The sequence below is a fragment of the Columba livia genome, chromosome 22 (assembly GCF_036013475.1).
Source record: "Columba livia isolate bColLiv1 breed racing homer chromosome 22, bColLiv1.pat.W.v2, whole genome shotgun sequence".
Classification (NCBI taxonomy): domain Eukaryota; kingdom Metazoa; phylum Chordata; class Aves; order Columbiformes; family Columbidae; genus Columba; species Columba livia.
Genome location: NC_088623.1, coordinates 3,740,805 through 3,765,783, shown reverse-complemented (window position 1 = coordinate 3,765,783; position 24,979 = coordinate 3,740,805). Strand labels below are relative to the sequence as shown.

Here is a 24,979-nt window from a genome sequence, read left to right as displayed (position 1 = left end):
AGGGAGAAGGACCAAGAGACATTGGACTATGAATCCTTAATGTAAAACACAGTCTTTTCCCAGAATATGTACTGATACCTGTATACATACTGATACCTCTATTTACAAGTTAATTTAGGGAGAAGGACCGAGAGACATCGGACTATGAATCCTTAATGTAAAACACAGTCTCTTCCCGGAATATATACTGACACCTGTATACATAGTGATACCTGTATTTACAAGTTAATTTAGGGGAAGTGTAGCCAGCATACCAGGAATCCATATCTTCAATAGATTGATAAGGGGAAGGGTATTGCATGCGTTGGGGTGGTCTGTAAACCCTGCAGTACCAACCAATGGGGAACAGGGGAGGGAAACTGCAGCCAGGATTTTGGGGGTATAAGCAGGGTCTTTTTGCCCTGTTAGATGCGCCTACCTTTAGGTAGAACACCCAGTCTTGCAAAATCATTATTAAAATATGCTTTGCCAAGAGATCCTGCCTGGGCTTATTCTATTTGCAAAATAATTGTTTCTTATAATGATCTTTACCATCCCTCCCGACCCAAACCATTCTATGATTTTGATACTAAACTCGGTCCTTGCGAGGAGCGGGTGCTCCCGGCTGCAGGATCCGTCCCCGCCGTGCACACACACACACACACACGCACGTGCACACGCACACCCACCGGCCGCTCGTGCTCACGGTGCCGTTGCCATCACGGCGGCTCCATCTCCTCCTCCCCGGCTCTAATCCCCGCAGACCGCGGGAGCCGGAGCGGCAGCGAGCACGAGTCGCTTCGTTCACGCTGACTTGGGTAAGCGAGATATTATTTCCCCTAATAGCCGTTCGCTTCTCCCGTCTGCTCCGCGCGGGGTGGGATGCTGGCTAACCTGGTTTGATTTTAATTAATTGGATCTATTAACAGGAAAATGCTGGAGGACTTCTCTGCACAGACTGTTAGGCTGGTATCCTACAGCACCCATGTTATATTTAGCGTTTTCATAGAAAGCTGCCTTCTGACGTTTTACTTCAAAAAGTATTTTAAGGAATCTGAAATATTTATAATGCAAATGGTGATTTTGCAAGTGTTCACGGGGGATACTAAGTTAACGTGCTGCTTTTGAATCGATGGGGCGGTGGGATGAATACGAGATGTTTAGCATGGATTTCTTTTTAATGGCGAGCTCATGTTTTCAATTTCTTGTTCTTTTGTCCCTGAAAGCAGAGGCTGGCCTGGCTGTTAATTCATTCACATGCAGATTGCTTGTTTTGGTGTGTTTTTAAAGCAAAGCCCTTTGACTTTGTATTCTCCTTTTCCTTTTTTTTTTCTGTAAACTTCTTTCTAATTCCAACGGCAAAATCACGAAAGCTGCACGTATCTTCCCCCTCCACATGTAACTTTGTCACAAGACTATTAATCATGCCTCACAATAATGCTGTTAATGCAGTATATCCATTCAGAAGCAGAGTGTCTGTCTGCAGATGGATTTGTTACTGCGAGATATGAAAGTGGAACAAATTTCTTCAGGAAATATTTAAGCAAGGTCATAATAACACTCATTACATTCTGAGCAGCGATGTGTCATTTGCTGGATCAGACAGAGCGCAGCGGCCGTCACGTTTATTGACTTAGTCTGTAGAAGAGCCCAAAGGTTAGACATTAATACTGAAACTACTTATTACTTTATGCATATATGCGTCAGATGGAAGCCCTGCATATTGCTTAATTTGTTTTGATGGGGAAGAGGGAGGCCAAACAAATTAAAGCAATGTTGTATACTGCGTTTTTATCTCCAAATGTCTCTAGGTACATTAAATAACGAGCATTTCCATTCTATTAAGCAACCAACACACCGCTCTTCTTGCACTGTCAAAAGGTGAATGGGGAAACGTGCACACCCAAACTCTTGTCTAGAGGAGGTGTTTCAAATAATGTGTTTTCCAATGCACATTGGGTGTTCTCGATCCGTGCTGTGCATGGCAGACGGGACGGTGCCCATGGGAACGGGGTGTCAGGATGGATCTGACAATGGCAAGAGTGTGATGGAAATTGGCCCGTGTGCAGACAGACACACGATATGGCAAGAAAACTGCAGAAAACCTGTTTGCCCAACTTTTGTTGGGATGTTTTCTGTTCTCGGGCAATGTAAAGCTTCTTCAGCTAAGCAACATTAAACCCATTTACCTGTAAGCTGTGTACTTGGACCGAGACAGTCAAGACATTGCTGGGCCAGGGCCTGAGTAAATAATAGCCAAAAAATTGATTTAAAAATATATATCGATCATTGCATTCTCACAAACTGCTGCAAAGTGCAATAAGTGGCTTAACCAGATAGGGAGACAACATAAAGATGAGTACCCAGAGCCTGCATCGGGGAAGCATCAAAAGAGAGGGGGAAAAGTGCGGAAAATAACGTGATCCAAGATGAAGAAGGAGGAAGGTGGGCAAGAATTCATCACCCGAGCGAATACTCAGCTTTACATTCCAGGCAATTCAAACGTTTCATTCCTTTGCTCTCAGAATAGCAGCGGGAAGGCGAGGGGAGGCAGGAAATGACTTGCTGGTGATGGCACCGAAAAAACTGAGAAAGCAGGAACTCAGACACACGTGGAGGGAGCCCGAGCTGCTCACCCGCACCACGGACACGGGAGACTGAAGGAAACACGGCACCACCTCCCTCTAGAAGGAACATGCATTTAAACAAGAAGACACTTGTTGAATTCATAAGGAATTCAACATGAGAATACTAAGCGAATCGAGCTTAAATGAGCAAACATCGGGCAAATTTGTCACTTGTGCTCAAAAGGGCCAAATTCAAATGGGTTCCACTGACACCTCCTGCTTGGGGGGGACAGTCCAACCCCCAAAGTGTTTGTGCCAACCAGGCTGCACATCAGCACAGGGACAAACTAAAATACTGTTTGTCCCTGAGGCCAGGTTGACCTACATCTTTTTCTACTTCATATTCTTATATTCTTTCTTTGACAGCAGGTTGGGAAAGAAATGGAGAGGTCATCTGAATTTTACCCGTTGTTCAGCACCACTCCAGCATCAAGCGTGTGATATTTATTTAAAGTGGATAAAACTCCCCCCAACAGCCGAAAGTCTCTGCTGAAAATCCCTTTGGATGTTCCAGCTCTGTAGGTTTGAATGGGTGGGATGGCTGGATGGAAAACTGCAAATTAAAACTTCATTTTTGGGGCTCAACGTATTGACAGAAAGGTTTCTCCTAATTGATTAATGCTTTTGTGAAGAACTTTTTGATCTTCACTGATTCTAAACAGCAAGACACGGCTGGATTTTATAAGGAGTTGTATTTCTAGGAGTTACATGTGCATCAGAATCCAAAAGGTAAATAAAGGTCAAGTGCACACTGGCCTATGGTGATTTCATAGACTGGAGCCTTCAACTGTTCACAACTGAGTCAATTTTGTTTTCAATAATGTTAAATTAACCTTTTAAAAAAATAACTGTGTCAAGGAGCTCAAAACCTTCAAACAGCGCTAATTAAGGAGATAAACGAGGTTCAGGAGGAGTTCAATATATAAGCTGTCTGTCATGAAACAAGATCTTGCAGCTTTTTTCTCTGCTTTTAACACTTTTGCCTTTCCCAAACGCTTATTTTTACACACAAGATTGTGCTTTGTCTCTGGAGCCTCGTCCGTATCTCAGCGTGATGCTCCTCGTGCCACGGGCGGCACCCGAGTCCCCACCGCCCGGGGACAGTTTTGGTGCATCTCTTGTAATATGAGAGTGTGGACAACCCACTTTATTTTATTTTGTTATTTTATTTCCAAGTCTCAGGGCTTCTTTCTCACCTTCTGGTGTACTTCCAGCTCTGTAATGTCAGAGCTGATCTCATTAAGAGCGCTTAGATATTTGTATAACGTTTCGCAGCTCCCAGACCTTGTCCGAGCTCTCACTAATTCTCTTGGGGAGCTCCCCAAGGGTGTTATTTGCTGAATTACAGCCGTGCTGCCCGGCCCCTAAAGAGCTTACTGGGGGGTTTAGGTGGGGGACTGGGACAGGACCAAGGTCAAGCCACCCGTGAGCAGCAGAACGTCTTTCGGATACCGGGAGCCCCACGGCTGCGTTTACCAACAGACCAAAAAGGCACCGGGGAAGCTTGTGACTCAGAGCAAAAGCGATCCATCAGTTCACAAAACTTACAGACAGCGGCACGCACCGCAAGACAGACCAGCAAAATGTTTTATATCAATTCCCCTCCTTGCAGTCACAAGCTCTTTAAACTATTTATTATTTAAGCGATAAAGCAGCTCAACTATAATCCATCTCCATCACTAGTTGTACCTAACTTTTAATCCACTGTGTTGTGGATGCTGTAGTGAAAAGTAACTATTCAGTAGGGTTTTTTAACCACTAAATGCCAAGCACAGTATGAGCATTTGTAAGTGCCAACAGGCACTAAGTGAGTATCCTGACAGTGTTATCAGATGGTCACCAGCTCCTACCCAGCTGATGCGGTGTGACACTGCACTGACGGCTGGAGGGGTTGTGACAGCGGGGACATGGTCAGCACAAAAGCAGCCCAAAATCACACATACTCAAAAGGTCTGACTCCTCTGAGCGAGCAAACACCATCCACAGCACCCAGAATCCAGGTGGTTCCTGAGCAGACCCATTCTTCACGCCACATCAGTCACCTCTCTCCTCCTCCTCTTCCTCACAGTGCACCCTGCGTCCACTCTGGAGGAGATGGGTCGCAAGGAAGAGGAGGACAGCGGATCCTGGAAAAAACAGACGAGCAACATCCGGAAAACCTTCATTTTCATGGAGGCCCTGGGATCGTAAGTACCACCGGAGCCACCTCTAGATACCGGTTTCCCCTCCCGACCTTGGCCAACGCCACAAGAAAACATCTACTTGAAGCCAGACCATACTCTGGGGGCATGGGGTGGGTTCTCCGTCCCTGCAGGGTTGGATGGGGCTCTGATTCACGGCTCACGTTTGCCGAGCAGCCCCAAGGCAGATCCTTCTCACCCACCCCAGGTCAGCCCTGCGCTTCCCTCCTTTCCCTCTAAGCCTGCGCGACAGCTTAGTTAAGCTCTTGCTCTTCTCCTGCTGAACGCACTGGTCTGGCCGCTGCTGTGAGGCCAAACAAGGTCAAGAGATGGCTCTGGGAGAGGTATAATAAGAGAATAATAAGTCGTAGATTTAGCTCATAAACCCTGACTCAGTCGCGGGATGAAACAGAACAAGGATGTTCAAGTTGTACAATGCTTCTGTGTGAGTTAACAGCTTAATTTGCCTATTCATGTGAATGAGACAAGAAAACATTTCCAAGGTGGTGGAGGAGGAATTGAATTACCTCCACCAGCGAGTTCCGTCGTGGCTACATTTTCTGTGACTTAAAACCCACAGCAAAGCTCCTTAAAAACAGCAACTCCAGAGCTCAGTGGTGTTTTGAATTACCACAGTCCTGGTTAGCCTCCGAAATTAAATTATCCCGCAGCTTTCTCTAAAGGAATGAGGTTAGAAAAGCTTTGTTCTCTCCTAGCCAACTTGTTGATTCATCATTTTTTAATAAGGGGCATAATTATGATAAACTGTTTGGGACAGATATATAGAACAGATGTCCCAGCATCTGATTTGTAGGTTGTTCATTTCCTACTATTACATTAATGGGAAAATTTTGTGTTAGAAATTGGGATTCTCTTTCCACATGCGACGCTTCAGCTAGCCAAAGAATATAAATGAAGATCTGGCACCTAAAATGACCTGGAAACTTATTGTCACCTTCCCCCAGCGTCCACAAGCGCTGGATGAGGGACCTTGGCAAGGACGTCCCTGCCTGTTCCCCGAGGGCCCTCAAGAACTCGAAAGGCATTTCCACAAACAGCCTGGGGAGCTCAAATGGATAAAAGGAGAAAAACGTGTGAAACAAGGATAAGGTCCCTACCCCAACTGCTTTTTGGGCTAGAAAAGACCATTGCGTATAATTTATGGCGATAAAGGCACGGATGGGTTCAGCTCCGTGCTCAGCCCACCTATGGGCCCAGTACGCTGGGTTTTGTTTAGGGGGTTACAGGAAGTTTTCTGCCCTTGTTTATTGGGTTTGCAGCAATAGTGTCCTGACCGAGAAGGTGTTTCCACCGTGGTCACCGTCCTGGCTCTGCCCTCCAGCTGCCCGCGGGGCTTTGCGGACTCAGGAGCAAGTTCCATTTAACTGCCAGCAATTAATCTGTTGCTCATTTGATGAGGATTATTGAGGACGGACCTGGCAAAGTATGCACTGTCACTATCCCAGAGACACATGTTCGGCTGCCGAAGATAAACCTTTAACAGGATTGCGAGCTTTAGGCATGTTATAAATACCTGCTCATGGTTGCACTGGGCTAAACCCTTACCGGGAACGTAAGAGACACTCATTGTCACTTTGTGACTAAGGGTACGCAGGTATTAGTCTCTGCAGAAAGGAAAACAGGGTAAATGCTGAATTAAAATATTAACTGGAGGTTATCCCAGTTATTTTGCACTTCAGATGTAAAGAACATTGGGGGATTTGCCCAAACTGCGAGACCGCAGCCAGTGCCTCCTCCTGCACCCAGAAAACGGTGGGGTTTTTTTCCTACATATTGCAGAGTTTTGCACTGAACATCCTAAGTTTGGAGCTGCTAGAGATGCAGCTCGAGCTTTACAATCAGCAGCCACTTAGAGTTAAATTACTACTATATTGCTTTTTCCTCTCTCTGTAAGTATCCTTCCAGTTCGCAGCTGCAGCATCTGCTGAAATACAACTTCTCCTCTCTGCAGAGGTGCCTTTTCAGAAGTTTTCCTGGTGAAGCAAAGAAGCACTGGCCAGCTCTTTGCTCTGAAATGCATCAAGAAGTCTCCGCTCACAAGGGACAGCAGCTTGGAGAATGAAATAGCAGTGTTGAAAAAGTGAGTGCGTACCTACATTGCAACGTAAAGTAGAACAAACGTCCTTTCCCAAGAGATGCAGCCCTACAATGAGAATAATATAAAGAATTATTCATTTTTAAAGAATATATAGATGTTACTATAAGTTAGTAGATTAGTAAAGTTGCTTCTCGTTTCCTCACTGGGTTTGTAACCCCAACACAGCCAAACTGCCCCAGGCTCCTGGAAGGAAATAGATGAAGCAATTTGCAGGGAAAGGAGCAGCAGAGTTAAAGCTGTTGTAGTCCCAATAATACATCTGATGCAGCCAGGGCAGATCCTTAAAAAGGAAGGGTCTGGTCCTCCAAAGAGTTTGCTCTCAAGGATCCTCTGCCGTGCAGTGCGAGGGAAACCAGCCACAAAACAGCCCAGATTAAAGCAAGACGACTGTTGGGTTTTCCATTTGAGAAGCCGCTTTGTCCTTGCCAGGTCTGTTCATCTGACCCACATTTACCTTTGCAGGATAAAGCATGAAAACATTGTGACTTTAGAAGATATTTATGAGAGCACAACCCACTTCTACCTGGTCATGCAGCTGTAAGTATCAGCAGAGCCGTTTCTTTGTGGACCACAGAGGAAGAAGAGTGGCAGGACCGGGGTGATGCACCATATCTCAGCACCTACACACCGGAGTCTCCCACACGTAAAAGTTGCTCACACAAGAGCTGTTCAAACACTAACGGGGCGAGAGCCGCATGGCTTGAACTAACCCAGACACTTGTCACGCTGTCGCGGCCCGTGCTCGTTTCAGCAGCAAGTTTCTAAACCAAGATTAGGATCTCTTTATGCAAATCAATTCATTGCACTTAAGCAGGGCCGAGACAGAAGTATTTCTAATTCAAGCCGTGCCACGCAGGGTTTCTTGAAATGAAAATGCACGACGTTGGCTGCAGAGAAAGCAGCTCGCTGTGGGCATCAGCTGCGAGCACCCGGCTGCTCCTGCTAACCTGCATATTTAGCTAAAGGAAGCAATCACACAAACACATATATCCGCTTGTGCAGCAGAGCCTGCAGGCAGTTCTGTCTGCAATGCCAGATGCCCGTGGCTCAGACCTGCCCGGCGTTGCTTTGTAACCTATCCCAAATTCCCCTGTTTCACCAGTAATACTTGCTGGTCCCCTGAAATTGCACCCAGCAGCCCCTCAGCCTCACAAATACTGCGGCCAAGGAACGTTTCTGCCTCAGGTGGACTTGTAAAAGGACCAGGAAGTTATTTTGCCTTGTACATAAAAGCGTTATTAGATTTGTTCCGTTTTCTTTTCAGCCCTTTTCTTTCTGAACTGCCATTTCCAACAGGGTGTCCGGGGGAGAGCTGTTCGACCGCATTTTGGAACGGGGAGTTTATACCGAGAAAGACGCCAGTGTGGTGATCCACCAGGTCCTGACCGCGGTCAAGTACCTCCACGAAAACGGCATCGTTCACCGCGACCTGAAGGTGAGACCCGTCCTGGGCCAGAGCTCCTCGGGGAGCCGGCGGGATGTGGCTTCACCTGCTCCACCCCATGACTTTCTGTTGTTTCTTTCCACTTTTCTACCCCAAATTGCAACCTCTGACCGCTCTGTGTTCACAGCCTGAAAACCTTCTTTACCTCACTCCTGAGGAGAACTCCAAAATCATGATCACGGACTTCGGCTTGTCTAAAATGGAGCAGAACGGCATCATGTCCACCGCTTGTGGGACTCCTGGCTACGTTGGTGAGCGCAGGAATGGGTTTATGCTGGTGGAATATCTGGAAAAAAACACGTAAATGTACAGTATGTTGCCTAGCAGAAAGGAAAAACATACATAATAATGTTAACAACACACTACTCACTGATGCACTGCATGGACTGGGTTGTAAATGAGCGCAGAGACTGCAAAATCCCAGAATGTTCAAAAGCGCAAAGAAAAGGGTAATTTTAAGAGCAATATATTTCAGCATTAGTCATGTGTCTATTGAAAAATTACGAAAATCATTTTAACACCATGGGATTTTGTTTCATGTGCACCAGAGCGCGTTGGCTTGATCCGCAGCTTGCGGGTTCAATCCTCAGAACGCAGGCAGAAGTTGCCAGTGGTTCTTTCTATTCAATGGCATAAAATAGATACAAATATCACAGATCAAAACTGGTAAATGGGGCTGTTACCGGCTGATTCTCTGCATTGGCACCTCAGAGGCCAAGTGTATCAGCAACTACTGCTTCTCCCAGTATTGGATAATTTATTATTGCTTAGAATTTCCACTTGGTTTTGCTGTTCTGCAGCCCCTGAAGTGCTTGCCCAGAAGCCATACAGCAAAGCCGTAGACTGCTGGTCCATTGGAGTCATCACCTATATCCTGTGAGTAAGATCAAACAGCATCCCGCTTATTTTATCCATGAATTTCCCAACTCCTCCGTCTCTTCAAACACCTCTGCAGAGCGAGCGGAGGCGATCCCAGAGCTCCCATTTTGCGGTGGGAACACGGCAGCGGTGTATTCCTCCTTTGCACGGCTTCACTAGACCGTAGAAATGAAAGGGACGTGGACAATCAAGTGCTGCAGCGGAGATGAAAGGAATCCCATTTTCTCTGTTATGTGCCTCATCCTATGCTTTGTTTCTTGTTTTTTCTTTAGTTGCCTACAAATATCATACAATCTTCCTTGGTACGCTTTTTTTCATTTCCTCCCACACCATGCAGCTATGTACCAGCTGTGGCTTTGTCCTTTCGCTGCTGCAGTTAAGTTTTTAACTCTTTATGCAGCTTTGCTGATACGCTTAGATGTGAGGGATGGATGGATGGAGGGATGGAGGGATGGATGGGGCAGCCTCCTCTGTTCCTCACCCTTGTTGCCCCACGGGCTGTGGAAGCACCCCTGGCTTTCTGCTCTGTTCCAGGCTCTGCGGGTATCCTCCTTTCTACGAAGAGACCGAATCCAAACTGTTTGAGAAGATTAAGGACGGCTACTTCGAGTTTGAGTCTCCGTTTTGGGACGACATCTCTGCGTCAGGTAAAGCTCCGGCGCTGGGAAGCACCGTGATCCCTCCCACAGCTGCATCCCAAAGCCCTGCGACCCCCGGGCACCAGCCGAGCCCCCAGGTGCCCCCCAAACACCCTTCGCTTGCCTTGGCAGGGAGGGGAAAGGATGAAACATTGAATTGAGTCACACACCCAGCAGCAAACCCCAGCCATGGCCGCAGAGCTTGGGGAACTTCGCATCCTGCCTGTAACGCAGCATCCTCGGCTGCAGCATCTTTTAACATAAACCTGACTTCCACAAACTCATCTCAGAGTGAGCTTAGTTTTCCTTTGGAAGCAGCAGAACTCCATTTATTTCTTTTTGCTGCCTTGTTCTTTGCTTTTCCCTTTGGCTTTTCTCCCCATCGGGTCACATTTCCCGTGTCAGCCACCACCGCACTAACCTGCTCGCAGAGCTCACCTGCATCTTAGCAGCATATTTGGAACATCCATCTTTTATACACACAAACAAAACTAGCAGGAGGCTTGTTAGGGCTTGATAACAAACACTACAGTCCTTCCTGAAAAGAAAATAAAAGAAAAAAGGGCAGGATGTAACTGCTCTTTAGCGTAACTTCTAAATTTGCTCAGTTTGCCTTTTCTTATGCTTTTGCGAGTTGCTTTTCAGCTGAATAATTGAACTCAAATGCACATAATTTAAGTGTGAAGTTTGGTACATCCCCAGTTAACATTTTGTCATTTGGAGCCCTTCACTAAAAGCATCTCCCTTTAATGGAGTAATGAAGCGGTACAAACTCCTTCTCAGGGCTGACCTCGGCAACCTTTATCCACTCGTGTTTGCCATGTCCTATTAGGATCGTATCTTGGAACAAGGAGAAAATAACCTTGTGTCTCTGCTTCTCCTCCCAAACAGCCAAGGATTTCATCAGCCATTTACTGGACAAGAACCCGAGCACGAGGTTTACCTGTGAAGAAGCCCTGCGGCACCCATGGTGAGAGGAGCCAGTGGCCACGGGGATGGACCAGCATCCACGTCTTGCTCCATGGTGGCTGAGAATGGGGGTTCTCCCCGTTATTAACACCCATGGGGCCCTGGTGGTGAAGGAAATAATTAATAATAATAATAAAAGGTGCAATTTGTGCATATTCGCCTCCATAAACAGAAGCAAAGAAGAAATCCCATCCTGAGCTTTTCCAAGCTTTGAAGCGCGTGTTTGTGTTATATTTTGTTACTGTTTTTCCTTTGGGTTTAATTATTGCTGATTGAACGTACAAAGCAGCTAGTTGCCTCCAGAATGTGGAATGCCTTACAAATGCCATCTGCCTACGAGCCCATTTTCTTCTCTCCCCATCTGCAGGATTAATGGAAACACAGCCCTTCACCGTGACATATACCCATCTGTCAGCGCTCAGATCCAGAAAAACTTTGCAAAGAGCAAATGGAGGGTAAGTCGTTTGCTGGTGGGAGCCCAGAGCCATTTCACTGACAAACGCCATCTAGCAATAAGCTTCAGCTGTGTGGGTAAGCACCCAAAAGCTGAAGATGCTCCAAAGGCTGCCTGAAAATTGTGTGCAGTTACTGTTTATAGCATGTTTGGACTAATATTCCCTGCTGCAACGCACATGGGTAGATTTAGCACAAACAGCGCCCTTGCTAAGAAAGTCAAGGGGAGGGGGAAAGGATTCTTGCCTTTATAGTGAGGGAATGAAACTGCTGCTCCTTCCCTCAGCAGATCTTTTTGGGAGCTTAATCCAGCTCTTCCTCCCTTCAGCCTAAAAGTTGGTACTTGATTTACTGCAAGAGTTTTTGTTAAGAATTTAGGCGGACAGAGGAAAGCCACAGGAACCACGTGTGCGATAGCATTTTAAATACTTACATTCAAAACTCAGCTCTAGTCCCCATTTTGCACTGCAGGGTGATTTTCAGCTGTTCCCCGCCATGTCATCACATAGAAGGGGTTGTAGTCTCCAAAAGCATCCACGGTTTGCACTCAATGGAAACCATGGTGCTTATACCAAGAACAAGCACATCCCGTGTATTGTGCAAACTGTCGGTGCTCACCAGCCCAAGGGGGACAGTCCCTTTGTCCCACCCAGCCTGGCATCCCCAGCTGCTCACCGTGGGGTTTTTCTCTCCTTCCCTAGCAAGCTTTCAACGCCGCAGCCGTCGTGCACCACATGAAGAAGCTCCACATGAACGGTCACGCAGCAGCCGAAAGCGCCATCCCTGTCATAAAAGTCATGGAGGCGTCCAGACCCAACACACCCATGGTGGCCACCCAGCCAGCAACGCCAAACGAGGACAAGGATGCGTCTGTCCCTCTGGTCCCCACGCAGGGCTGCCCAAACCCTCCCCAGGAGCAGGACATGGGAACGAGGGAGGAAAAGCCGCAAAGCCGCTCGGAGAACAAAGCGTTGCCCGCGGGCGGCAGCCTGGTCCTGCCCGACAACCACAGCCCACCCACCAGAACGTCTTGCGGCTGCGGCCCAGCCTGCGTGGGGCACGAGAAAACCAAGTCGTCCTTCTGCTCCGAGACGGTGCTGCTTAAAAAGTCCGCGAAATCCCAGTAGGTACCCAAATGGTTTGCTTGTGGGAGCGTGGGGCGAGGCGCGTTGCCCAGGCTGCGCGGCAAAGCTCGCGGTGAGCGCAGCTGCCACACTCCGCTGATGGGAGCGCATTCGCTCTCCACAGCTCAAATTGCCCGTGGTTAAAGCTGCCGATGCCAATTCCTCAGCTGGTGCTGAGCGGCTGGACCTGCCTCCACTGCCGTGTTGACTCTCACCCAGCTCTGCTTTGCTTCCAGCAGCTGCTCTTCTTTGTATTAAAAAACACAACTTCACCTGCAGAATGATCATAATTTTTGCTATTTCTCTTTTTCCTTCTTTCTGCTCTAAATCTTCCGTTTCCAACCAGTCATTTCAAATCAGAAGTCCTTGTTCCAATGAAAACCAGTAAACACTCTTCTCACTGTGGCACTGGGCAAACTGGAGTTTGTTTGATTATGTGATAAGGAGGCACCATGGGGCTCCCCACATCGCCAGCGGTAAGTGCTCCGCAATCCAATCACCAGCTGCTTTTAATTAATCCCATTATGGCATGAAAAAGGGAAAGGCACAAGTAGTAAAATGATTGTACATGGAACAAATTGACTCACAGGTTTTTTGCAACCGAAAAAGCCTTCGCTACACCATCTTTCAATGAAGAAATCATCTTTCGGCTTCCATTAAGGCCAGACTATGAATCCAGGTTGCTTGACCATAGCTAGGATTAATTCCGGACTAAATTGTTATCATTTGCACCGTGTTATATACGAGCGGCTGGAAGTATTGCTATTAAACCCTGCAATAAAAAATGTTCCCCAAGGAGAGCATATGCTTGCCATAGTTCTCCACAAGAGCTATATAATGTGAGCTACCTCCTTTCATCCTTTATGACACTCTACTGATGAGATTATATGCACAGAACTGTAATATACAAAGGATTAATAGAAGAGAAATGCAAGAAAGATGTCCTATAAGCTCCAAAAAGGTCCATTCCAATGATCAGTCATGTAATAACCCTTTATAACTAAGGCACACAAAGGGATCTGAGCTGTTCCGAACCGCCACGCTGCTCCTTATTAACAGCGCATGTTTTGAAGGTAGCAGTCTCATGCAACAAAGTTCAATCCCCAATTGAAATTCTCTCTCTTGCAGAAACAGAAGGGCTGTTTTACTCTTTTCTGCACTTCAAAGCCAGGCACGAGCGGAAGCAAGAAAGGAGGTTGTGTCCCGCCGCCTCGGGCGGGCAGCAGCGCCCCAGAGAGCAGCGACCGACTGCGGACGTGCGCCCCAGGATCCCATCCACGCTGCGACCTCGGGCTGGTTCTAGGTTGTTAAAGCCGGGAGAAGGCAAGGGAAAGTCTGAGGCTACTGCTAGCACATTCAGTGTATATTACCCATACGACACCGCTCAGTGCTATAAGCTTTTGTTTTCTGTATACTGTTTAGTTGTCTGACGCATAGTAAGTACACCACACAATGTAAATCCCATTAAACCAAAGCCATGCAGAGTGCTATTCAGTGGCAGCTCAGTTAGTTTGACAATCTGCAGCCTATCCTCCTCAGATTTTGGTTAGTTCCAGGCTTTGGCACTCTGAAGTTCAGCATCAACCAGCTGCCCAGTTCTCACTTGAGCTACAAAAGGAGAGACAACCTGCTAGCAACCTCCATATGTCTGATAATAATCACAGCAAGGTCTGAATTCCCTGCTTCCAAGCCTGTAATTGCACAATAAATACTTGCTTAATAAAGCCAAGTTTTGTTTTGTAAAGTGCCTGTTGGTTATTCATAGAGATTTGGTGTAGGAATGGTCTGTTAAGTCCTTTCTAAAGGATTCCTCGTGTGTCTGCAGACCCGCTCCCCCTGGCATTTTTCTGGTGAAGCGTTACGTGGTAAATAAGCAGATTGGGGCAGAAAGTCAAACAAGATCTTCGACTTCACCTTTGAGTACGAAATAACATTTATCTTATCGAGACAAACATAGGGATATTGTGTAGATACAACAGAGATAAAATTCTCCATTTCTGTGATCTAGCTCTTTGAAGAAAGATCTAGGAAGGAAGTGCTGAAGTCACGGCAAGGATTAACTGCAGCATAGATAAAACGTTTTAAAAGGTCCCCCATGGGGGTTTTAATTCAAACAGTGAAATTCAGCTAAAAGAGCCTGAATTGCTGAAAACAAGAAAGAGAAATTATTTCTTGGTTTATAAACCCCTCTGGCAATAACTTCAGGGATGTTTTTATTTGCCATGGAAGACTGATGTCTCCCCCCCTTTCTTCTCCAACCACCAGGCACCTCCAGCCAGTCCATGCAACATTAGGTCTCTCCAGGGGGTTGCTCCTTTGGCTCAGCGCAGTTATTTTCCAGAGGTACGGAAACTCAATTTGCTAAAAATAGAGACGTCGGGCACATGAGAACTCCAGCCAGAAAATGGGAATAAATACCCAAGTCAGTGTCTGCAGAGGGGAAGGCAACGCGGGCAGCTCGCTCAGGAGCAGCTCTCGTAGTAGGCGACTCGCTTGTTGATGGTGTCCCGGATGGCTCCCACCTGCTCCTCCAGCCCCAACAGCCTGGCCGATTTGGACATCAAAGCCTTGTTGCTTTCCTGAATTTCCGTCTCTAACGCTGAGAAGAGAGGCAGGAAAGGGTTATGCGATGATCAGACAGGAGGAAGGTGTGTTGGCATGAGCTTCCCCAGTAGATTGGGCTGAACCTGCACCTCCCTCCCGCACAGCACTGGTGAGGCGAGAAGCACTAAAATACAACCGCTCCAAACAAAACCATTACTTTTGAATGCTTAAAAACATAAGCAAGCACGTGGAGGAAAATGTGCACATCAGCACTGCAGGCAGGGGGTCCCATCCACAGCCACCCATGCACCCCTGCAAACTCTACATTTACTGGCACAGCACCAGCAGATGCAGCCCAAATCTGCCCCATCTCACTGCCAAAAGTACGCTTGTCTTCCTCATTATTGATTTCCCTCACCCCACCAGGAGTGAAAATCCCTTCCCCAGTGTGTGAGACTATTACACTGAGGTCACAAAGAATCTTACTTTCCATCCTGAGCATCATGGCCAAAGTTTCCTCAAACAAAGCCTGTGCCTCCAGGTTGATGCTTTGCACCCTGCTGCCCTGCTCTCCCAAAGCCGGGCTCTGCTCCGTCCTTCTCTTCAGCTCAGCGTACATTTGTTTCACTTGTTCGAAAGCCTGTGGAAAAGCAAATAAGCGGTGCAGGTAGGATCTAGCAAATAGAGCCGGGGGGAAAGAGGGTTTTCTAATGTTGAATCCATTTTATTATAAATATCAAATGGGTGCTGCACCAGAGCTTTGCCATGATGTTATCATGAAAATGCTTAACTGTGCGATGTGCACTTTTCTACGTTTACCTTGTTTTACAATGAGGGTGGTTAAAATACAGGAACAGGTTGGCCAGAGAGGTGGTAGATGAACCATCCCCGGAGACATCCCAGGCCAGGCTGGACGGGGCTCTGAGCATCCTGAGCTGGTGAAGATGTCCCTGCTCATGGCAGGGGGGCACTGGGGGAGCTGGGAAGGTCCCCTCAACCCACAGTGTTCTATGATTCTATGCTCCAAAAGATGCTGATGGCTGTATGGGCTACTCTGCCTCAGCTGGGAGATACAGCAGAGGTAAGTTCCCAGCAAAAATCATTATGATTGAGAAAACTTCTAGAAAAATTCAGTAATGGGATACCGCATCAGATCAATAAGTGACACAACAAGGCACAAGGCGCGACCCAAACAGGAAAGGCTGCTTGGCTCATCCCAAACCATGCCAGGACACAGCTGGCTTTGCCGTCTAGTGGCAGTGCAGCACGGCTGTGACCTCCGTGGCCAGTGACGTGTCCCATCACGGTACCTGCTGTGCGCTCCTGGCCTGCTCGCCCGCCTGCTCGGCCGTCTGTTCCATGTCCGTGGCCCGCAGGCGGTTCTGGTCCGCCCCGCGCTGCAGCTGCGGGAGCCTCTCCATCAGCCCGTCCAGCTGGCCCGCGATGGACTTGACGTTCTTCTCAGCTGGACCAAGAACAGCCTCGATCTATAGAGAGAGCTCTCCACGTTAAGAAGGAAATCGCATCCAAACCCCAGCTCAGACATGGCAGAAGTTGGGGCTTGTCTCAGGGGCTCTTGCAGGGACCATGATGGGAGTTTAAGGAAGCACACAAGTGAAGCACAGCAGAAAAAAAATATCAATTTTTAAAGCAAAAGCTTCACCAGGCCCCATTTCCCAGCTGCGCTGGGGCAGGACTCTACCAAGCGGGGAAGTTTCCAAGGAGCAGGGCACAGTATTGTTATTTGGGGGTCACCGCACATCCCTCACCTCATCAACACGCTCCTGGATGAACCGAAGGGAAGAGCCGGAGCCCCTGATCGCACCCCGGGCCTCCAGCAGCACCGTGTTCGCCCGTCGCAGGTTCCCGACCACCTCCTCCACGTTGCCCTCCACGGCATTCGCCCGGTTCCTGGGGAAACGTGGGGAACGGGCAGGAGTGAGCGTAAATAACTGCATGGGCTGGAAGTCAGGGTTGGAGAGGCAAAATAAGCAAGGCTGAGGGGGCTGCGATCTCACTTCTCCCCCTCTTCCCCCAAAAAGCCACCCATCTGGGCACACCACACCCCAGCCAGGACAGCAGGTTTCTTTCGAGAAAAGCGTTACTTCATTTCACACCCCAAAAGTAGAGGAGACAAACAGAAGGAGAGAGAAAAGCCTTCCTTTATACAAGCAAAGAAGCATTTATTTTGTAAGTGGTGCATGAAAAAGTGTTTAAGGGGAAGCAATAACCACTGAAACAGTTTCCAAGAACGCTTTCCTGCCTGCAGCGGGACTGTTCAGGCTGGGTCAGAGCTCCTTGCAGAAAGCCAGACTCCCTTGTCTCATCGCTTCCAGCAGGTTAAGCAGGTGTCAGACTCTACCAAGGAGTTTACATACTTATCCCCTTAACCTTCGCGCTGGGATATTGCTGCAAGTCAACATGTGACAAAGTAGATGCTCCAAATTTGCAAGGACGCTCTGTAATTACTCTTTAAGGGACCACGGGATAATCCTCCCAACTTTCACCCAGAAAACAAATAGCCCATTTAATCTCCTCATGCTCTCTTGTGCAATTAGGATGTAGGTCACCAATATCAAATAATACCATGGCAACCCTGTTATTTCCCATCACAAGGACTCAAGAGGTAGGGAAAAGCCTCCATTACTTTTCGGTAAAGACCTTCTTGTTCTAGTATCTACAACACAACCTGTTCTTGGCCGATTTCTTATGTGGGGCAACAAGGAGGCACCTGTAGAGGTTGTAGACTCATTCTTCTAGGCACTATAGGGACATAGAAGATCCTGAACTAAAACCTGAGATTGTCCAAGTCAGCACAGCTCCAGTAGAGTGAGATTTCAACCCCGCTGAGAACCACCACGTTCCCTCCGGCTGCGTGATCATCAGCTGCCGAAAGCCCTTGAAGCCCAACTGACCTGGCTTGTTCTGCTTCCTGCTGCAGCCGCTTGGCCTTGGCGATGTCCCCGGCCGTCTGGGCAAGGATGCTCTCCGGGCACTGCAGCTTCGTCGCCAGGTTTTGGATCTCAGTCATTTTTCGCAGGACTGCAGCAGCATCCGTGGGGAGGCGCAGGGAGAGAACAGTCTCACTGATTTCCTGGATAACAGCAGGGTCCGTGTCCTTGTCTGCAGAGCAAACAGAGAGACGGGGTTGGAAATGGGCGAGGGGAAGGGCAGGAACACGAATGCAAGGGAGGATGAGGGCAGGCGTCCAGCCGTGTGTCCTATCACACAGTCTCTTCATTTCAGACAGCTGCCAGGGTCCACCCGGAATTTAATCCTCCTGAATTTAACGTACTTGTCATTCACATCAGGAAAACTCTCAGGAAAGGACTGAAATGATACCTTCAATTAGGCAATGAGAACACCGTGGCTAAGTCGGAGCAGAGTCAGGTGAAGCTCACTGAGCAGACAAGGTTGTGTTTCAGGACGAGCTTTTTTTATTTCACAAATAAAAGTTAATAAAACTGAGGAATCAGAAGCAGGCAGAGCCCAAGGGACATTAGTCCAGCAATTAGCTCAGAAATATCTTCACTCATCATTAACACCACACAGCACCAAATGACCCGATTTTCTTATTCAGCTAATGCTCATGAGGATCATTATGTTATTACAATCTGTCTGCGAACAATAAGTCATCCCATTGGTTTACAGGACAACGAGGAATTCTCATCTGATTAATAGTCCGCTCCAGAGAAGATTTGTCTGTTTATCTCTGGTCAGCGGGTGCAAACTTCTCTGCACCAGGTCAATGGCGACTGCAAATCCTCAGAGGGCACCAGCCATGGGATGGGTTTGTCCTCGAGCCCCGAGAAGGTACAAGGCTCCACGGCAGAGAGTGGGACCCAAAGCAAGATGTTGTCCATGCTGCACACAAAAGACTGGCTGCTCCACAGCTTTTCACTTGTGTTAATTCAATTAGTTGTCTACGAGGTAATATTTGAGAGCAGTTCCGGCAGGGATGCTGGAGACCCCTCTGTGAAGCCCCGCGCACAGAAGGTCAAGGTTGTGCGGTACCTCCTGCCCCATGGGCCTCCCAGATGGCCCCCAAAGGTCTCTGTAAGGAGGCAGGGAGGGTTTGCCCTGGTGACATCCCAGGGAAGTTGACACATATAAAACATCCCGGACCAATTTGGGGTCAATCTGAACAGCAGAGTCAAGCCTGAGCAAGTCAGCTGGCCAAACTACAACTCCTGACAAAATTGCAGAGCTTTGTACTGCTTTTCTGCTTTTCAGAAAACACTATCCAAGCCTGCCTTGCTGTCTCAGAGGATGTGCATTACCTTTGCTACATAAACACCCATGCACAGATAAACCGCACATCTGAGGGCTTAACTGGGGTGATACTCAACTGTCTCTTTTGAATTGTACTCTCATACATATTATCACTGTAAAACATAAATTTTTCCATGCACAAACCAACCCGCGCACACTCACTTTCCAACCTGCAGAGCGCTACCTGACAAGAAGTTTCGGACTTGCTGGATGAACTGCTGGATGCGCCGCACATCTCCTTCTATCTGGGTCCTCGTTACGCTCATCTGGTCCGCGAGCCGCCGAGCATTGCTCTGAATCTGATTTGCAGACGTCTCTGTCGTCTTAATCTGCAAATGACAACATCCCGATGGAGACATTTCTTCTTGATCTGGAATCCCAACAGCCCTACCCCAACTGAGTAAACTGGGCAAGGCACTTTGATGCTATACTATTTCCCATTCTTAATATGCCACCACTTTAAAGGGTTGTATGTTAAGAGATTGAGGGTTGGACTTGCAAAGGAAGCTCTCAAAGTGGGGCAGCACCGTTTAGCTTTTTAAAACACCTTTGAAAAGGATTTGGAATGACTTTGAAAACTCACTTTATCTTTGCAAGCACCTGAGAGGCTGTAGAAAAATCATGCAACAGCACTAGCACACATACTCTAGATTGCATCAAATGTTAGAGCAGATACACCTGTGGATTCAGAGAGGTTTCCACATCACTACTTCTGCCATGCTTATCCCCAAACCAGGAGGAGGATGGGCTTCTGGTGACACTTCCAGAGCCGCTCGTGTTCCTTCAGCTCCGTGGCTCCTGTGCCGGAGGCACGCGAGACCCACGCACCCAGCAGGGAGTCTCCCACTCAAAAACTCCTCGGTTTCTGAAGCTGATCCAGGAGATCAAGCCTTGAATCCACTGTGAGTACTTTATTGCAGATGCTTCCTTCCACAGCTGTTCCCTCCCCAGGCTGGACACCAAAGGACCGAGCGCTGCCCAAACTCACCAGCTGTGCCGTGTCCCGGAGCCGGGCGCTCAGGCTGCGGAATTCCCTGGCAGCTTCCCCAGCCGTAGCCAGGGCCCCCCCCGAGAGCGGGAAGATGCCGCGGCAGGGCCGGTCCCCCCCGCAGGCAGAGCCGTTGTCCCGTGGGCAGAGCAGGTTCTCGCAGCGGGCAGGGGCGCAGGTCTCGGCTCGGAAGCCACCGCAGATCTGCAAAGGGAGAGAGACCCCAGTGACCTCAGGGAGACAAACTGGCACATCCCAGGGGACGAAGTGGCATTAGAATCACAGAATCATTTTGGTTGGGAGAGACCCTCAAGATCACGGAGTCCAACCGTTCCCCCAGCTCTGGCACTGCCCCATGTCCTGAGAACCTCATCTCCGTCTGTCCAACACTCCAGGGATGGTGACTCCAGCACTGCCCTGGGCAGCCTGTTCCAATGCCCCACAGCCCTTTGGGGAAGAAATTGTTCCCAGATCCAACCTCAACCTCCCCTGGTGCAACTTGAGGCCGTTTCCTCTGCTCCTGGCGCTTGTTCCTGGGGAGCAGAGCCCGACCCCCCCTGGCTCCAAGCTCCTTTCAGGCAGTTCAGAGATCAGAAGGTCTCCCCTCAGCTCCTGTTCTCCAGGAGAACCAACAGACCCTTGGCCAAGGGAGCTGGGGAACTCGCTGTGCTTGCACAGGAGCTCTGCACGGGAACAGGGATGGAACCAGCTCTCCTAACGGGGCTGACAGCGATACAGCCCAAATGACCAGAGAGCGTGACTGCATCTGAGAAGCACAGCCAGTGCTACAGACGTGTACGGCAGCGCTGGATACCCAAACCTGAGACAGCAACACAAGGTCGGCATCTCCTCACCACCCCAAGGTGGAGCATAAATAGGAGCAAAGCAGGACCTGAACCCCAGTGGCTGACGAAGAATGACACAGAGCACGGAGCAAACGACTCGTTTACTCTCAGGACAGCAACTCTTTCCCTTGTGGCAGGGGAACCCTGTCCAAGCTGTGCAGTTTGCTTTGGGAGGGAGAATGGGATGAGAAGACCCTGCCCTCCTGCCTGGACATCAGTAGTTTTAATTACATGGCATCTCCTAGAGTTACGTCCCAGCAAAAGCCACTGCAGCAGGGGCACACGCAAACCCAGAGCCCGTGCGAGCACCAGCACTGGCTGGTCGCTTGGGAATGTGTTGGTGCCCTGAAAAGCAAAAGGGGGAGGTTGGTGGTCTCCACAGCAACCGTGCATTAGGAGACACCAAAATGGATCTCCATGGCAATAACAAAGCAGCGAAGGAGAAATAAAAGAAACATCGTGCAGAAATTAAGTGGGTCTTTGAGATAGAAGAACTGACACATGAGAAAGTCCTTGGAGGAAAAAGTGTGTGCCTGGGAGGGGGTGGTGTGCAACACTTCAGTATCTGTGATCTCCAGGCAAGGGATGCTCAGACAATTCTCCACTGATGTCCTAAAGCATCAGCTTATTTGGATGCCAGTTATGAGTCTCTCTGGACAGAAACTTTGTCCTGGACTATTTGAGGAAAGACACATGACTGCAAGACAAGACTTTCCAGGCACTACAGAGCCCTCTTGAAAACCAGCAACGTGCAGTGGGGAAGTCAGAAAACCACTTTGCATCTTCACCTTATTTATGACAGGGGTCAGGTTGGGCGATGAGGCCATCTCGCCCTTCAGGGTCAGCAGTTTGGAGGTGGACTCGGCCAGCCGCCCCTCCAGCCCCGCGGCGTTGCTGCGGCTCCCCCGGGACTCGGCCAGCAGCCCCGAGGCACCGCTGACGATGCTGCTGGCATTGCTGGACGTCTGGAAAGCAGAGCTGATTGTCTTGAAGGCTCCTGCGGGAATAAAACCGATAAATGACACAAATGCCTCCGTGACTCATAAATGCAGCACAGCTACCGAAATGAAGGCGCTGACTATAGCCTGCGAGTGGATGTGTGCAGCGAGAGGAGGGGGACACGGAGTGATTAGTCACTACAGCACAATGAAAAAGCTCCTTTTATTTCCAAATGCCTTTCAGCCGTTCCTCCAGTGAGCTATAGAGCTTTCATGAAGGAGGGAGCTCTGGGTTGAGGCTGAAGATTGAAACAAAACTAAAGCAAGATGATGTGCACGCAATGACCCCAGGCTTTGCTCCATGCAGCCCCGAAGGGCTTTGGCAGGATGGGGCTCAGAGCCCTTCCCCAGCTCCCCCTGACCACCCCAGGCTGGAAGGACAGGGACTTCCAAGCCCCACTCGGCTGGAGAGGTGCTGAGCAGACCTGCCCACGTCCCAGGGCCAAGCCCTGCGCTGCAGCGAGGAGGGGGAGGCAGCAACGAGACACGTAGGGGGAATTAGCTGCAGCGGGGATTTGATGGCAGCCTACCACCAGCATCATCACAGGGCTTAATTAGCTCTTCTCTTAAGCGCCTGACAGCCGCCTGGCTCTCTTACCCACCCCTCCATCCCTTCCATCTGCACACAACCTTCATTATCTCAGCTGCCTCCCAGGTTCGGTGACACGTTCCCAGCGGGGCTCCCCGCTTCCCACTGCACCCCGGCATCGCAGTGTGTGCTGACCAGGGGATGGGAATGTGGTGCCTGTGGAATGAGCCACAGAGCCCCAAAACAACAGAGCAAATAACCCCACATAACATGAAATCCTGAGTCGTGGAGCAGAGGCTGGGTGGAAAGCATCCCTCTCACTGGGGAGGGAAGATGCGTTTGCCACGTCTAAGCTGACAGAAGGTTAAAAACTCCATCTCATCCACCCAGCTGGTGGGAAACCACGAGGCACAGTCACGTTGAGGTAATTTAACAGCTGCAAATTAAGAGATATCACAGCTGCAGCGCTGTACCTGACAGATCTGTGCTGACACTGCTTTCAAACTGGTTCTTCTTGCTCTGATACTGGGCGTTAGTGATAAGCAAGCTGCTGTTGAGGGCTTCGAGCTCCCTCGATAGAGAGGCAGTCTCATCCAGAAAACGAAGGTCAGGATTTATGCCTTGGACCTGCTCTCTGGGAGACAAAAAGCAGAAAATGTGACTTCAAGTAGAGCGCAAAGCACCTGCAGGCAGAGAGAAGGGGGCTCTTGTGCTGGGATGCTGCCAACACCCGCTGAAGAGGCACTTCAGAGCCTGGAGAGCTGATGACCGAGGACGTGCCACGGCCTTGCAGGCTTGCGGAGGCAGCAGAGAGCCATGAAGGGACCAGGCAAGATGCTGACTTTGGAATATTTCACACAGGACAGGCACGCGTGAAAGCACTGCTCTCGCATCCCTGCTCACCTTTCGACAGAGCAAGATTTTCAAATACAAAAAACAAAGCAGAAAATGTGCAAGCAGCTCAGTGCGCACACAATAAAAAAATCAGCGTCTCCTCCCAGCTAAGGGATGCGCCCTGTTAGCAGCATCCGACCCTCACCTGATGGCAGCCAGCGCGTTGCCCACCTGGGCCAGGCTCTGCTCCATCACCAGCGATCGGCCGAGGATGCTCTGCGCCTGCTGCACGTTGCCCTGCGCCTGCGCCAGGCGGGGGCTGAAGTGGGACCCCCCACTCCCCACGGGCAGCCGGGACGTGTTGTTGCTGAGGCCGAGCTGGTGCAGACGCAGGCGCTGGATGTCCCCGTCGTAGGCGCGGAAGCAGGGGTGACACAGCTCACAGCCCGGGTAGGTGCTGCAGTGGCCGCGCTGGCACTGGTCACAGCGGGGACCAGTGACACCCGGGCGGCAGAGGCACTGGCCCGTGGTCTTGTTGCACCCCATGTCCTCCGTGCCCTGGAAGTCACAGTCACACTCTGGGGGATGGAAAAGTGGAGAGATGTCAAGGTGAAGCCCACCAAAAAGGGGGACAAAAAAGAATTTGATATGCATATGTAAAACCAGAGCTTGTTAACAGGACGCCAGCACAATCATAGAATACCGGCTTGGAAAGGACCACAAGGATCATCTGGTCCAAATATTTTTGGTAAAACCTTGAAGTCTAACCCCACCTATCGGCCCCTGCAGCATGTCAGATTACGTGGGCAGAGAAATGGAAAGAGCCCCCGAGCCTGGTTGCTCACCCAGCCCCTGACTCCACATGGCCAGACCAGCACAGCCAAGGGTCTCACTCAAGGCTGCTGGGATGGGACTGGGGGACACCTGGAGCTGCAACAGGGATTAACTGGGTGGCTGTTCCAGAGAGGAAATTTTTGCAAAGAAAGGTTGGACCATCCGAAGCTTGTGGTCCCTTCCAACCTGGTATTCTATGACTCTACGTATTTCTCTTGCACACTAGCATGGGAAACACCAAAATCAGGGCACAGGCCAGATGCTCTTTCCCAGATAACCTGGGATTTCACGGTGCTAAGTAACATCAAGCCAAAACAAGGCAGATGCTCCTACCTGTGCACCCTAAGCGGACATCTCCGTAGTGCCTATCTGGGCAGACCTGCTCCTGCATGGCCGAGCATGTCCGTCCCGTGAAACCCTCTTGGCACTGACACTGTCCCGTGAACTGCGGAAAGAGAAACACATCAGGGAGATGGTTCTAGCCACTATTCAGCTCTTGTCCCAGGACGCAGGCTCAGCCACAGCGAAGCAAACAGCCTCCAAACAGCCCAAGCATGGCAAAGCAGAGTTCTAGGCTTTGTTTCAAAGACAAAGGAATCGCCCACAAGCAGCTGGTTTGCCACGTCAGGTCTCCTGCCTGCAGTGAGCTCATTTGGGACCTACCTTTGGCTCTCGGAATTTGTAGGGTTTTTTTAATTTTACATTTAATGTTAATTTTCCCTG

General features: G+C 49.3%; 3 protein-coding genes across 15 annotated transcripts in view; 1 reads left to right on the top strand and 2 right to left on the bottom strand.

Moving 5' to 3' along the window:
• Window positions 1-11,208, bottom strand: part of PLXNA2 (plexin A2) — a 452,864-nt gene extending 441,656 nt beyond the window's left edge. Inside the window, exons 1-4 of the mRNA XM_065038658.1 lie at window positions 10,810-11,208; window positions 10,305-10,404; window positions 8,495-8,635; window positions 6,900-6,950 (exon numbers count right to left, since the gene is read on the bottom strand). The gene's annotated coding sequence lies outside the window, so the exon portion shown is untranslated. The remainder of the gene's footprint in view (window positions 1-6,899; window positions 6,951-8,494; window positions 8,636-10,304; window positions 10,405-10,809) is intronic.
• On the top strand, window positions 658-14,156 carry CAMK1G (calcium/calmodulin dependent protein kinase IG). Its single transcript, XM_005510401.3, has 13 exons — window positions 658-797; window positions 4,675-4,792; window positions 6,759-6,887; window positions 7,368-7,442; window positions 8,202-8,340; window positions 8,477-8,600; window positions 9,150-9,225; window positions 9,763-9,875; window positions 10,758-10,836; window positions 11,203-11,290; window positions 11,990-12,411; window positions 12,759-12,888; window positions 13,541-14,156. Exons 2-12 carry the CDS (start codon window positions 4,701-4,703, stop codon window positions 12,850-12,852), a joined length of 1,431 nt encoding a protein of 476 aa, XP_005510458.2. The 5' UTR covers window positions 658-797; window positions 4,675-4,700; the 3' UTR covers window positions 12,853-12,888; window positions 13,541-14,156.
• A 171-nt stretch (window positions 14,157-14,327) lies between these two features.
• LAMB3 (laminin subunit beta 3) overlaps window positions 14,328-24,979 on the bottom strand; it is a 64,825-nt gene continuing 54,173 nt past the window's right edge. For all 13 annotated transcript variants that reach the window (XM_065038670.1, XM_065038677.1, XM_065038665.1 and 10 more), the window contains 11 exons: window positions 24,590-24,701; window positions 23,628-24,000; window positions 23,062-23,222; window positions 21,850-22,058; window positions 20,217-20,420; window positions 19,413-19,557; window positions 17,872-18,079; window positions 16,726-16,867; window positions 16,267-16,443; window positions 15,443-15,596; window positions 14,328-15,011 (listed from right to left, as the gene is read on the bottom strand). In XM_065038670.1, coding sequence (XP_064894742.1) covers window positions 14,875-15,011; window positions 15,443-15,596; window positions 16,267-16,443; window positions 16,726-16,867; window positions 17,872-18,079; window positions 19,413-19,557; window positions 20,217-20,420; window positions 21,850-22,058; window positions 23,062-23,222; window positions 23,628-24,000; window positions 24,590-24,701 — 2,022 coding nt within the window. In that variant the 3' untranslated portion in view covers window positions 14,328-14,874. The remainder of the gene's footprint in view (window positions 15,012-15,442; window positions 15,597-16,266; window positions 16,444-16,725; window positions 16,868-17,871; window positions 18,080-19,412; window positions 19,558-20,216; window positions 20,421-21,849; window positions 22,059-23,061; window positions 23,223-23,627; window positions 24,001-24,589; window positions 24,702-24,979) is intronic.